Genomic DNA, 15,468 nt, shown 5'->3' on the forward strand with positions numbered 1-15,468 from the left:
TATCTGCTCTCAAACATAATTACTCGTTACGAGCCAAACATTCGATTATCTTTTATCAACGTCTATCTGCCCTATTATTTTTCTAATTCTTATTAATTTTATTTAATGTAGAAAAATTTTGGCAGGTAAACGGACCATTATGTTTCTTTCAATCAGAAAGAGGTTATAAAAAAAGAAAGTAGTAACGACGTTAATATTATTGTATACAGTGTTGTGCAGATTTGATGGAAAGCATTTCCATATTTTTTTTAAATTTTATTTACAAATGAAATTATATAACTTGTAAAAATTGTTAAGAATATAAATATGTCATTTTAACAATTTCTGCAAGTTAAATTATAAATAAATTAATCAATATGGAAATGTGTTCCACCAAATTTGTATAACACTGTAAAAGAAATAAGATTTTTGGTTTATTATATTAATGCTTAATAGTAATATACTATTTAATTAAAATTATTAGATAGTTATGAATAATTTTTTGAGCTAAAAAGTTATTGATCTTGTCTATAATGCTTTAATATGTAATATAAAATGTATATGTAATGAAGAAAAGATATATAAAATTATATTAATTTTTTATATAGATAAAATTGGTCTTTTTAAAGTGTTTATTGGGCATTATTTGTATCTGGATTTCGTAAACCACATGTCGGGATTATTACCTATAGCCTCCTTTATCGGTTCTGTAATTTCATCCAGTTTTCTTTTCATTTCCTAGCAAAAATAAATAATTGTTTATTAGATATAATAAAACAAAATAAAAACTGACTCTCATTTTCCATGGTCCCTAAAAAAGGGAGGCATTCGGCAAATAACTCGAGAACACCCTCACCTCCCCCTTCTTTCTCTCAAATAATATCACCATAGAATTCTTTTAATATAAAAATAAATAGGCAGTAATTAAGGCTTAATATTGTCGACATGGAGGGGAAGAGCAGTTTTCCGAGAAATTTTTTTCGGGGCCAATTTTCTGAATAGTTTAAAGCTATGATATTTATGAAAGATGCACCAATACCATTTTCTTAGCCGATAATAGATACCAAAAAATAATGATGTAGTATATATATATATATAAACAAATTAAAATTATTCTTCTTTTTTTTATCAATTCATGAAAATTATGTATGTATATAGAAACTTATAAAAAAATAGGAATGTATAAATTGTTATAAAATGGTTGTATACAAAATAACAATAAAAATATATAATTAATTTATGAAATAAAATAAGATGTTAACTTTGTTTGTTTAGTAGAATATGTTTTATTTGATGGCGTTTGAGAACTTTGCAAATGGTTCTTTTAGAAATATTAAATCTTTTAGCGCATTTTTTGAGTATAATGATTTAGAGATTTAATGACCTAAATTTTATTAATTAAAGTATAACTCGTTGTATTTGTCTTTACTAATTTTGTTATTTGACATGAATCAAATGCCCACTTTATATCTCACGCAAATAGACAAAAAAATAAGAATCTGTCCACTTTTCAAAGTAGACAGTTGCCCAATTTATCATGGCATTTTGTGATAGTAGTTAATAGGAATTTGATTGGGACTCAAAACTTGTTCAAATTAGGAAGTTTCCCAAATTATCATGAGCACAAATTCGACAGGTTTGACTGAATAAATTCTTAAAATATAAACTTGAAACTCACGACTACTCTATATAAATAATTAAATGAAATAAATTAATGTCGATCCAACAGGAATAATAACATATTATTAAATCCCGCAAAACCGTAATTAAAGTGACCACTTAAGGATAGTTATGTTTAAGATAGCGATCAACATATATGGATTTTTTTTAAAAAAATGAGGTTTCGATAGGGAGTGAACGACCTGGGTCAAAGCAGGTTCTTTTTTTTACTGTATAATATTCGGTTTAGACTTTTATAATTACCGATACGAATATTCATTGGTAGCCGAGACTTTCCATTTTATGGCTGATGCCTAAGAAAAGGTACTTGGTATTCATAAATTAAAATTATTAACTAATTTTTTCTAACCGGGTAAAAAGAAAGAAGGTACTTTTAATTTAGATTTCATTTTTATAATTATCGTAAATTAAATAGATGATAAATTACTTATTATTTTTTTAAAAAAAATGATAAGTAATGATGAATTATTACCTTAATTTTTCCAAAAAAAATACTATATGGCTATTTCCAAACAGAAAGTTTTTTTCAAAGCTGTTACCTAAGAATTTTATTTTTAATTTCCAAACAAAGGATAATAATTTGTCGAATTAATTTTTTTGGATGTAATATAATATCTTTAAAAAAATATTGATTGTTCGTGTTTCTCAGGATCCATTAAATCGTTTATAAAAATCCAACTGGAAATGGCCGAATACATATAACAGCAATTTTTCGATATTAGTGGTATTGGCTAAATAAAAGTGGTATTGGTAAATTTTTATCAAATATAAAACATATTATTAAATCTATTAGTCGCATATGATTTACCGTATTCATGAGAGATGAACTAGCGTTCTTACAGATTTGAGTTATCTGATCAGCCGAGGAGGCTCCTACAATGACACTACCCACGTTTAAATTGCTAAGTATCCAATCCAGGGATAGGTTCACCATTCCATATTGCTCTTTGCCATCTCCATCGTCCTGAATGTCAAGGCCTGATTTTTTACATACATTGAGTTGAGTTAAAAGTTGTTTTATATCCCCCAACGCTTTAAAGACCTGATCTTCGCAACCACTCTCGGTGTGTACTGCTAGAGGAGTGCTTAATTAATTAAAGTTTTTTTTTACGGGTGGGAAAAATTTATACTATATAAAATACAGGAAAATGTCGTGCACTATGATTAGTTTTCAATATATATAATATTCTAACAATATGCAAATTACAGAAATAATATTTTGATCATATTTTCTTTCCACTATAACGATAATTTCAATATAATTTTCTCCAAACAAATTTCTTTATGGTAATAGGACTTTTGGCTTAACTTTAAAATTTGGTAAATTTTTTTACTACGGAAAACGTAGGTGTACTTGGGGTTTTATATCTTTATAACCCAGAAGCGCTTAACATTTTTTTTTGAAACACAAGTCAAAACTTTCCCTATCAATTAGGAAACCCAAAATATAATGGTTCTCTTTCTATAAAACAAAATATTTTAGTGGTGCATTAATAATATGCTATGTACATTGAGAACGCCTTTACTCTCCCCAATGAGACAATAATTTTAACTAATGCATCGCAACGAAGTTAAAGAAGGTTGCTTTGTTTGCTAATATCTTATCTCTAAAAGATTTTAAATATGTGAATAATAGGTTCATAAAATTATGGCATTGTTTATGTTAAAAATTTAATTAATATTACTATTATTATATAAATAAAATGTTTTTCATAATATAAATGACCTTCCATTTCATGATTTTTTTCCAAATTTAAATAAATATCTTAGAGTAAAAAAATGGAATAATATAATTTGGCTATTATAAATATCCTCATGTCATGTTATAATAAAAAAATAGAAATAAAACCTTTAATCGAGGTTTAATCTATTAATAAACTCTAAAACACCTCGCAAGAAAGATAAGTTATAGAAACAATAATTTAGAACTTTTTTTACCCTTCTAAATATTGGAATATAAAAATATTTTTAAATACAATATGCTCTTTCAAAATCTTCTATTTTTTTGTGTATTGTGCTTTAAAGATATATGTTAGCCTTAATGTGTTATTTTTTCAACTTTAAATCATTTTTTGAGCGCGTTATTTTAAATTAAATTTAACATTACCGGAAATGTATTCTAGCATGTTTAGAATACATACCCTATGAATTTCAGAAAATTTTGCCTTTAGATTTTGAGTCATTTATAGTTTATATAATGGAAAAATAAATATAAAATATATAAAATTCAAACGTTCATGGCAAATTTTCTAAAAATCATAGGGTAGGTTAAATAACACTATGTAAAATACATTGCAGATATGGACTAAATTATTAATATAAATATCTTTAAAAAAAAATCATTTTGAATTATTTGTCCAATATGTAAAAATTCCTTGGCTTCATTTGGGAAATTTACAAATTTGCTGCTTTTTAAAATAAAGCTCTTACATTATTTCTGAAAAATGGTCATTTCTTGGTTTAGCTTATTTAGAAAAGTTCTGTTGTTCGCGCTTGTTCGCGCTAACCAAAACATTTTACTCGGTGTATAAAAGAAAAAAGAGCGGGATGAGATCCTAATTCCCATTTCAAAATTACACGTAAACTATAAGACTTAGGCCATATTAAGCGTTCGAGCCTTTGGCAGTCATATTTGAATCTAAGAAAATAATTCCCCGGAAAAAAATCCCCGTTTTTTAAGATATTAAAAATAACAAAATTAATAAAATAGGAGTAAAAATTTCCTATAAATATATCCATTGAATAAAAATCCTCAAATAATATATTTAAAAATTTTGAGAAAATCAATTCCGTTATTTTCTAAGAATTATTATTGGGGATTTTTTTTCCGAGGAATTATTTCCGCTCACAAAAGGAACAATTTACTGAATCTATCAGCAATATAAGATTTGCAATCTCTTTTTAAATGTGGAAGTTAGTATAATTAGTGCTCGAACGCTTTGCCATGATCTTAGCCTAAGTATATAGGCTTCTGGTCCATCATCGCCACATAAATTTCTTTCCAAAAAAATAACATTTTGATTAGATATATAATTTACCTTTTGCAATTAAACAACCTGATCCTGCGTCTTCCATTGGGGAAGGAGGTTGAATCATTATATTTTCCCGACAAAAGCCCTTGAGCCAATGGAGAATATGCCAAAATACTCAGGTTTCTTTTAGCGCATTCTGGAATAATCTCGTATTCTATCGACCTCCATAGTAAACTGTAAGGCAGCTTTAATCATTTATATATATATATCATTAGATTTTTTTCTTAAAAAAAATAAACATTATATTATATTTATTATCAATGGCTAAAAAGTCCATTATGGTAACGTTTAGTCAATTTACTGTGTTTTCCTTTTTTTTTGTAACAAAAATATAAAAGGTGCAACAGATACCCTAGATAGACCAAATTGTCATATAATAGTTTTATATCATAATATTGCATATTATATATATGTTTAATTAAAAATACATTCAAATAAATAAAGAGCCAAAAAAGCCATTAAAATAATTTTTAAACGGCGGACGAGCGGGCTGGTTAAAAAAACTTATAAAATAAATAGGCATGCGAGTATATTTTAAAATAAATTATAAGTGGGCGCAAAGGTTAAAAAAATCAAAACAACGTGGGAGGAGTTATTTAGTTGAAACCCGTCCATTGCAGACCTCTAACCTTGAGTGACGATTAAACCCTTTAAACGCGATCAATACCAATCAGCTGATGGCAAGCCATTTTAGTTTGCCATATAATTAATTTACAATAAAATTTTATAAACTCTTTTTTTTAAAAAAAAATTAATAAATAAAATAATTGTTTGATTTATAAAATTTAAAAAATTTTTTTTATTCAGAAACCAAAATAGTATATAACCAGCTAATTTGTATTTAAAGCGTCAGCCTATGTAAGTATTATATGTCGTTGCATCTGTAAAACAATGATAAAAATAGTGATTGGAAAAGAAATATAAATATTTGTCCAATTTTTTTTTTTTAAAAAAGATGATAAAATACGTTGCGAGCCTTTTTCTCAAATCAAATTTATTATATAATAGAAATATTTGTAAACCTATCTAAATGCATTCTCAGATATATGGACACCCATCTTGCTGAAAAAATAAATAAATAACCTGATTAGAAACTGGTTCACCGCCGAAATCGTAAAACTCTTTGAGTGTTTGAGGACCGAAATTGGAAACGCCGTAATATCTGATTTTACCTAAGGATTGTAGTCTTTTAAGTTCTTTAACGGTTTCTTCTACGTTATTCATAACTTCGGGCCAATGCACCTTTTAAATTCAAACATTTTTGTAATCGAAATATTTTATCATAAATCTGTAACCGTAAGCATATACATCGCATTTGTTAACGAGGGACATTTTAATTTTTTTAGTTTATGCAATAATAATTATTTACCAATTTAAAAATTTTTTCCTTTCTTTCTTATTTAATTTTAAACAAATATATATTTATTTAAAAGATAAACTTGATACAAATCCAGATAATCGGTCTTTAAAGACCTCAAGGATTGATTTAAAGAATCTTCGATATCCGCCGGGGTATAAGAGACAGGCTTATTCGATCCCGGAGTTGCGTTGAACCCAAATTTGGAAGCTATGACCAAGTCCGATCTTCTGGACTTATAACTTCCATCCAATATATCGCCCAACACTTTTTCCGAGTTTAGGTAGGCCTAATTTATTGCGATGAATTTGAGAGATCATAATATTTATGATGGTGAAAATGAAATATACAATATTTATAAAAAAAATAAATAATTGTTTATATATGGAAAAAAACAAATTAAAAAATATAAAGATAAAATTTCGCATAAAAAGAGTAGAATAAGAGAGGAAGAGTAACTTTAGGCGAAGATTTGTTGAGAGAAGACTGCCATTGAAATTAGTAATTCGCCTTAAGGATAGCTATAGCCAGTCTCTGTCTGAGGAAGAAACCTTCTCGAGGATAGTCAGTATGCTTGTGGATGTGAGATCCTAAATCCTTGAAGAAGAATAATGCAAGCTAATCAAAGGAAATTAAGGTTGTGGATATTATTGAATAAAGATGTGATCTTCTGATATTTTAGAATATTCGGAAATTTTAAGCTGTTCTTTTTGCTAGAGTAAGTTTAAGGTTTGGTTGGATAAGGCGAATAGATCTATACAAGAATAGTCCCAAACGAGAAACTGACTCCATTTTCATGGGATCAGGGTGATTCCGTCAAGCCGCTTTCCATGTCTTCTCTACACAGATCTTCACCAGACTCACTCTTCCTTCCTTATTATATTTATTTTACGCTATATTTCATCTTTATATTTTTTTAATTTTGGAATTGTTTTTTTATACCGTATATAAACAATTGTTTGTTTTTTTAAACATAAATATTGTATATTTTAAATAGTTATAATAAAAATTTATCTTATTCATACAAATTAAACAAAAAATTTTTTTATTATTATTACATATTACAGTCTTACCCTAAATTTATAGTTAGCGCAAATTCAAGGCGAAGTATACAAAAACAATTTTGTATACTTCGCCACGAATTCGATCTAACTATGAATCCAGAGTTATAATTCCGATAAATAGTCTAAAATTCAGTAATGAAGTTATCCCAATTAATAACTGACAGCAAGAGACAAAATTTTAAACATTGAGAGTAGTGTTAAATCTCGATTTTTATAAAGAAAAGGACCAAGCCAAGAAGCTTTGAGATTTAACCAAAAGATGGTAAGAAATGTTTGGCTCTATTCTGAATAAATCTTGAAACATAGGTATTACTTTTTTGGGCTAAAATTTTGAAAAGATGGGCTAAAATGAATGATAAAAATTCCTATTCCAGCCTAGATTCTAGCCCATGCTAACGCTAGTTTTGTAGCTTCAAGCGTATCGAAATTGGTTATAATAAAAATATATATATTATTAAACAGACGTATATATTCTTAGAGTAGGCGATTTTATCTATTATTTTTGTAAAGGAGATTTTAAGAGATTTTAAAAAAATTAATAAATTTCGACCAAAAATGGAGTTAGAACACTATAATAAACAAAGAGCGTTTCTAGGAAAAATAACCAAATGAGTTCTTTTTTTAGTGATTTATCTAAAATTTACAATTGGTTTTTTTTAAACATATTATTTTGGATTTTTTAAGGTTTTTTAAAATTATCAATCATCATTTCATATTTTTTAAAAAATCAGCTAACTTTCATGAATTATAAAGTATATTTTATTTTTTTTATATTCTCCAAAAGTTAATAATCTCATTTAAAATATTTTCAAAGTTTATAGTGTGATTGTAGTGTCTTCAAACAGCTCCATTTAGCCGTTTAAAAAAGACTAAATCAAAATTTAGACAAAATATTTATTGCCCAAGTTTCGAAATTTGACCAATAGAAGTCCAAACTTTTCTGCCATCTGTGGCTTAAATCAATAAGCATGAGTAATTTGATTTTGGCGAAAATCGTTAGTTAACCGCTTTTAAAAATTGGCTAAATCGAGTCGTTTAATAATATTGCTGATTGCGAATCGTTAGGTTTTTTTTAAAAATCTTTTTCTCGTTGCAGATAATTTAACAAAATAATAAGTGTAAAATTTTAACTATTTTTTTTAAAAAAATTACAACAAATAAATTGTATTAATTATGTGATTATATATACAATTCATAAAATAACCAAATACAAAAGTAATATCGACCCGATCCGATATTTATTATCGACACTGCGCTAACATAGGTCTAATCTACAAGGGTATGATAAGAATCATCCGCTTAGGTTTCTAGTCCTAATGGATTCCTCCCACCCCTGTTTTTATCAAGGTTTGAGCCAAATTCTGGAGAAAAAATCTTGAGGCTAAGAGATTTATCAACAATAGTCTCAGTGTATACTAAATGACGCTAAATGGCCATCACAAGGATGGGGCAAAATAGTGCTCATGAAAATATTTTATATCTAAACAAAAAAAATTTTAAGCAAAACACCTAATTCTAGCGCCGGCCATTTTCTTATTAAGTTTGTTACTATTTTTAAGTTTTTTTACTCTCCAAATGTAATTATAAATGGTATCCACCTTAAAAAAAAATTTTTCTTCTAAAATTCACTTTCCGTCGCTGAGGAAAATAATGGTTTATTTTTTTAAAAAATATCATATTATAGTAATGTACTTCAGCCGTGTCAAAAAAGTTAATACCAGACTCAATTGCAGCATCTACGATTTTTTTGGAGACCTTAAAGATATTAATAATATATATTTTTTTTAAAAAAACAATATATTTAGGGTAATTCCAAAGTCAAAAAAATAAAATAGGTTCAAACGGATCAATATAATTTGTCCAATGGAACATGTCGCTAGATGTCGGGGTCGATTTAAAGACCAAAATATCGACTTGAGTCGTGTTTGGGTCGATAAATTTAGTCGTATATCCACACTAATTATAGAAGATATTTTCTTAAATTATAATAGCTTCATCAGTGATCGAAAATATAAATATGTAAATTTTAAATCATAATTAACTACATAATTTAATAGAATAGAATGGAATGGTCTATAAAATACAATATAAATTCGAATGTGATTTAATTTACTAACAGTTTATGCATAATAGAATAAGCTCAAAATTTATAATGATTTTTTTTAAATTTGTTGTGTATAGTGAATAAATCTTAGCCTTTTAATTTATGGTTAGGTCGCAAAACTCTTCAAATATATAAATTAATGATCACTTATCAACGAAAGAGAGAAATATTATATATTAAATTTAAAAGGCTGTCATTTTCGTATAATATTTCTATTGCTTTAATAAAATGAGTAAATTTTTGCATTATTTTTTCCTTGCTCATCACAAAAAAAAATGCAGTCATTGCCAAAACTTTACCATATATATTATAAGGTTTACAATGGGCGGATTATTTGTCCGCTGGCCATACTTTGGGTGGGCTAAAAAATTAAACATTCGGGACGCGGCTCGGTGAATTCTAAATATATTATTTCTGGCGAAATTAGAAGTTTAAATATAAATATATTAAAATAAATTTACCAATCATATATTTTTTTTTAATATCAGATGGGTATGTTTAACAAAATGGCGTATAGGGTGGATTTTTCAAAAAAAAATGTTTGGGTAATAAACCCTACCCCCTCCCCCCGCTCCATTGCACACCTAGTTTGTTATCCCTCTACTATCAGGTATGCCAACACTCCCGCTGGCAATTTTTAAATGTAACGAAGAAAAAACAAACCTGTTACACATTGAATTCCTTTTTTAAAATAAAAAAAATAAGCCCGTCACCCTTCCGGGTTTAAAATATTCAGGGATCTAGGTCTTTCTTTGCTTCTGATAATATTCATATTAACTGGGTGAGGTTTAGAATAAGAGATCAATGTGGCACGTGATTTCAAAAAAAAACATGTCCGAAATTATTTTATAGCCTGGAACCATGCATCAAAATTAACGGACAGAGCCAAAAACCATAATTACCATGGGACAGGTTCGTACCTCACCAATCTCTAGTTTACATGTAAAAAAAACTATAGTAACTTAATTTTTCCAATCCCTAACATTTAATATAAATTAAAGATAACTTGAACAATATTATCTTTGGTTTAAGACCTACCTGCCCAAAATTGAACTCACGTGTTTAAAATTACAAGTTTAATTAAATCAGAGTGCTCATTTTGTTTATTACATTATATAATTTATAGTAAACGCGTTTTGTTCAAGTGTTGGGTTATTAAACTTAGTATTATAAAATTAAGCCAATAGGTATAAATTTGAAAATAAAGTGCTATGATAGCCAGATAAAATTTGAAAAACATGTTACGAATTGCGATGCGTTGTTAAAAAGATATGATTATAAAAATAATAGCGAATTCGATAAAAAGGTATATAATTTTTCTTAATATTATATAAAATAATTATCTCCATTTTAGCTTTACTTTTAAATTAGTTTTTAAAACTAAATAAACACTCCTTAAATAAAGCAAAACTTGCGCGTTCATAAACGCAGCGTAAAGCTAGCTACAAAAATTCAAAGTAATTCCTTGTTAAAATGTATTACCAAGGCGAAAATTCTAAATGAGTCTCATTTGATTAATTTACGTTTTAAAAAAACTTTACTGGGGAAGAAATTTAATAATTATCCGATATCCCTAAGGTATATTATATATTTTAAAAAAGGTCAATTTAATAAAATACAATTTATAAATCGATCAAATAATTTCGTCTGCGTTTTATCAACAAAAAAAATAATACAAAAGTAAATATAAAAAAAATAAGTCATTTTAAAAGTTATAAATCAACATATTAATAGTTTTAATAAAATTTACGTTTATATCTTGAGCATTCCAAGTCCCCATAGATGTCCCAGCAGTGTTTCCATTGAATTGCCACGTTCCCAGGCATATGGGCGACACCTTCAAATCACTATTTTTTAGATGAACAAGTTTCATAATTTTAATAATTAATTAGTTTTCGAACTATTTTGTTTTTATAAAAAATTATAATCGAATTTTAAAAATAAATAAGAAAATAAACTCAACTCACTTTGCTCAACCCTGTGTTTATTTTATTATTTTTAAAGGCAACAAAAAAAAATAAATTTGTTTACTTATTCAATTATTTATTTTATTATATAATTTTATGAAGCTAAAATTTTTCAACAAAACTATCTAATTTGAATTTTTTTAAGGTCTGAAATATAATGAGCAAAGGAAAAATTGAAAATGATAACATTCTCGGAGATGAATGATTTTTTTTTTAAATATTCACGCATTTTATATGCGGTAAGAAATAAAGTTACTAGAAACGAAGATTACTCGCTCGATTTGAGCCGATTTTTGAAAACGGCTAACTCAATATTTTCGCCAAAGAAATACTAAGCAAGCCTGAAGATTTTGACTATAGAAAGTGAAAAGGTTTGGGACATTTATCAGCAAAATCTTGAAGTTTTGTCAATTTTTTTTGGCTAAAATTTTGAGTTAGCGGTTTTTAAACATCGGCTCTCAAGCCGTTTAACAACATTACGCGCAGTTATACCATTAAACTTGTCGCCTTAAAATATTTTATTTTAACCAAATTATTTATTTTTTTTTGAAGATTGTTTTAAGAATAATTTAAGCGATAATAGTGATTAGTAAGTTATAGTGTCAAATGTTTTAATTAATAATGAATGCCTTAACTATAGGCATCCACATGGACGTATTAATCGTCTAAACTTGGGGAAATCAATATGGCTTGGTCCGACTCAGCTAAAAAATTCATTTGATCCTTAACTTAAAGATTTAGACAAATTTTTGAGGATAAAAACTGGTTTAGCCATTTTGAAGATATTAGGGGGAAGTGGCAAACAGTATTATGTGAGTTTTTCCCTTAAAAATGTTATTGGATAACTTTCAACCCGTTAATAGATCTTTGTCAGAGTTACATAGTTAAATGATTGTACACATTTATTTTTTAGAAATAGAAGGAAAAAATGGGGAGAAGAATAAATTTATTGACTTTAAACGATATTTAAGAATAAATATGTCAATGAGCCCCCCCCCTGCTTTACACCCAGTTCCACTTAAACAGGAGAATAGGCGGGGCAGCAATCTCAGAATACCAATATTACTTTATTTTATAGGCTGCCAAATATTTCTCATTTAAAAGTAAATTGTAAATAAAGATTCTTATTTTAGTTCTTTCAAATATTAATTTAATAAATAGCAAACCTAGTTCGATATTTCATGATTTCTTTTTTAAAAAAAGCTTAAATAAATTCGAAGATATTAAAAGACAGCTGAATTTATTATTGTCTCTGTCTCTCAACATTACCCTGCATTCAAAGTTAACGTGAATTCACGCTAACTGTGAATGTAGGGTAGCGGTGAAGTATGTAAAAATCATATTTTGTATACTTCACCGCGAATTCGCGCTAAATAGGGTTACAAACGTCCCTTTCAACTCCTATGGCCATGGCACACACTATGAAATGAATTGAAAATTTGAGTTTAAAACATCGACTAAAAAATGGATCTCTGATAGTTTTCGGATTTTTTTCCAATTTATTTCGGGTCCATTTCCGGGTTCAAACTAACTTTTAATAAAAAAATTAATTAATTCACTATTTATAAAAAAATATAAACTTATCCAATTTATCTCATCGAAAAAAAAGTATGAATAATTAACTTACCAATCTTTATATTCAAAAAATTGTTTAATATATTCTCTTTTGAATAAAGATCAATTTTATATCCACTAGGCATCCTTGTTTTTCATTAAATATTTCACAATATCTATTCACTAAAAATGTCATTGCCTTTCGGAATATTTCCAAATCCTGTATTAGTTTGATATCTCCCGTAATTTGGTTTTCCCTTTCTAATTATTTTCTTAATTTTCCTGGTATATTTTGCATAATGGGTTTTTATTTTCCTCGCCTTTTAACAAATTGCCTCGATCATATTTATTCCCTTATTATCGCATGATGTATATATCAGGTTTCCGAAGTATTCTACCTGATTATATAATTTTCACCACTATTTAATCTTTAAAACTTTTAACTAATGTTGTTAATCACGATTTAAGACGATTTTTAAAAACTCCCAACTTAATATTTTATCAAGAAATATTGCAAACCTGTAGATCTTGCTCATAACTGGCAGAAAGGTTTAGACATCTATTAGAAAAATCTAAAGCATTAGGCAATATTTTTCTAGCTACAATATTAAGTTAGACATTTTTAAAAATCCGCTCAAATCGAGCTATTTAACAACACTAATTTTAACATATGATGTACCTAGTAAAATGTCTTTTCTTCTGTTTGTTTATTTTTACAAATATTTACTCTATCACACTTTCATAACCAAGCTATCTGCGGAGGATTGTTTTCCATTTTCTGGGCTATGAAACATATTTTTAAAATAAATTTATTTGCTACAATTTTTACTATTATTTGGATACTCTTTTTGGCTATATTCAACAAGCAAATCAACTGTTATAACGAAAAAGAGAACATAATTTATTATTTACATTATACTTTTTATTCCCATCATCATACTGGCAGCCATCTTCTGTATTATAAGATGTTTAAGGTTATTATAGTCCGTTTGCCATAACTATTTTTTTTGTTCCAACCTTTTTTAAAAATATCTTTATTATAATTAACCGTTTTAAAATTTAGTTATTTGAATACAATGACTAAAATGATCTGTAATATATCAAATATCCCATAATTTTTATTATTATGGGTATTCCTACCGCTTAAAGCTTCGATATTTCACATTTTTGTTCACATATTATCGTATATTACACTATTACCATTGCTATGTTAAAAACATATTTCAATATTTTCCATTGCTGTCGCAGAATGATTTATTTTACATTTTTCATGGTTATATTCTTAGATATATGGCCCCACCTTTTTTTTAATATCACCAGGACTTATTTTTTGGATGATCTCTAACTTTTTAATTATTTCAGGCCTATTTTTTGAAGAGAATTGTATATATATTAAAGGAAAATCTTTCCCATCTTGTTTATCGGCTATCGAAGTTATTCGACTCATGAGGTCTTCTCAAATGTTCATCCAGTAATTTTTATGTATTCATTTTTTTTGCTTTTATTATTCTAATAAATTCTATTATAAGTAAGGCGAATACTAGTAAATTATTATTTACTATGTTCTTATAATTGTTTATAAGAATTCAATTATAAGAAATTAATAAAAAATATGTACGTCTTGTTTTTATTGTCCGTAGACTTACTAAAAAAAATTTAAGAATACGATAATGCAAAATATTCAAGTATTAATAGATGTGCATATTTATTTATAAACTCTCCAAAAATATTAAATTTTATAAATTATTTGTTATGTACTTAATGGCATTAACCGTTATGATTTATGTTATTATAAGGAGCACCATTTTATTACTTAATTTATTCATGCTCAAAATTATTAGGAATCAAAATTTAGTGTAAGGTTTTTACTGAAATTCCTCTTAGATATTTAATTTACAAGAATAATTCTTTTAAATCTTAAATACACTTATTATTTTTTATTAAATATTTTTCACATTTCAAAATTCAAATTTTATATGCCAACGAAAAAGAATCAAAAATGCCGATATTTGAAGATGATCACATTTATTTTTTCAAATGACTCATATAAAAAATTATATTTATATTTGCCTACCAAATATCAAACACATGCCATATGCTTAATTAAAGTGAAAATCTCTCTGGACAAATCGCATTCATTTGTACGCATACACTTGTACGCAGTCCTAAGACTATTATTTTAATCAGGGTTGGCAAGCCGGTAAATTTACAGGTCTAATTCAGTCAATTGACCGATTTGCTTTAAATTGTAGTATTAGTGTATATTTAGAATAGAAAATTGTTGAATTGGTAACTAATTGTATATCTAGTGAATGATGTATTTGATGTATTTAACGCACCATTTATTAATTTAAGTATATCAAAAATATATATCAATTTATTTAACAATTTATTTTTTAACACTACCTCAAAATCAAACATCATTGTATGATTATATATTTTTTCCGTCAACAATTTAAAAATGTCTTAATAAATAAATAAGTAAAGATTAGTCATTTTAAGTTACACAAAAACAAATATGATTTAAAAGTGATAAAATCGATAAAATAAAGATAATGTAAATTGTAACACGATAAAATATTAACAAAACTAAAATGTTTTAAATCACGCCGTGAGGCATAAAACTAAAAATATATTTATGTATAACATCAATCGATAAAGTTAAAAGATACATTAAGGTAAAAGTTAATTTTAAAATATAAAAAAATCACGTTAAATCAAAATGTTTTTT

At 26.8% G+C, this 15,468-nt stretch overlaps 1 protein-coding gene across 1 annotated transcript; it reads right to left on the bottom strand.

Moving 5' to 3' along the window:
- Positions 1 to 508: 508 nt before the first annotated feature.
- Positions 509 to 11,145, bottom strand: LOC135924560 (aldo-keto reductase IolS-like). The gene is made up of 7 exons (XM_065459627.1): positions 10,967 to 11,145; positions 8,805 to 8,867; positions 6,131 to 6,337; positions 5,775 to 5,933; positions 4,698 to 4,876; positions 2,468 to 2,744; positions 509 to 717 (listed from the first exon to the last, which is right to left on the bottom strand). The coding sequence occupies exons 1-7, from the start codon at positions 11,087 to 11,089 to the stop codon at positions 622 to 624; spliced, it is 1,104 nt and encodes a 367-aa protein (XP_065315699.1). The 5' UTR covers positions 11,090 to 11,145; the 3' UTR covers positions 509 to 621.
- Positions 11,146 to 15,468: the final 4,323 nt, after the last annotated feature.

This window comes from Gordionus sp. m RMFG-2023, chromosome 2, assembly GCF_954871325.1.
Source record: "Gordionus sp. m RMFG-2023 chromosome 2, tfGorSpeb1-WG-v2, whole genome shotgun sequence".
NCBI classification, from domain to species: domain Eukaryota; kingdom Metazoa; phylum Nematomorpha; class Gordioida; order Chordodea; family Parachordodidae; genus Gordionus; species Gordionus sp. m RMFG-2023.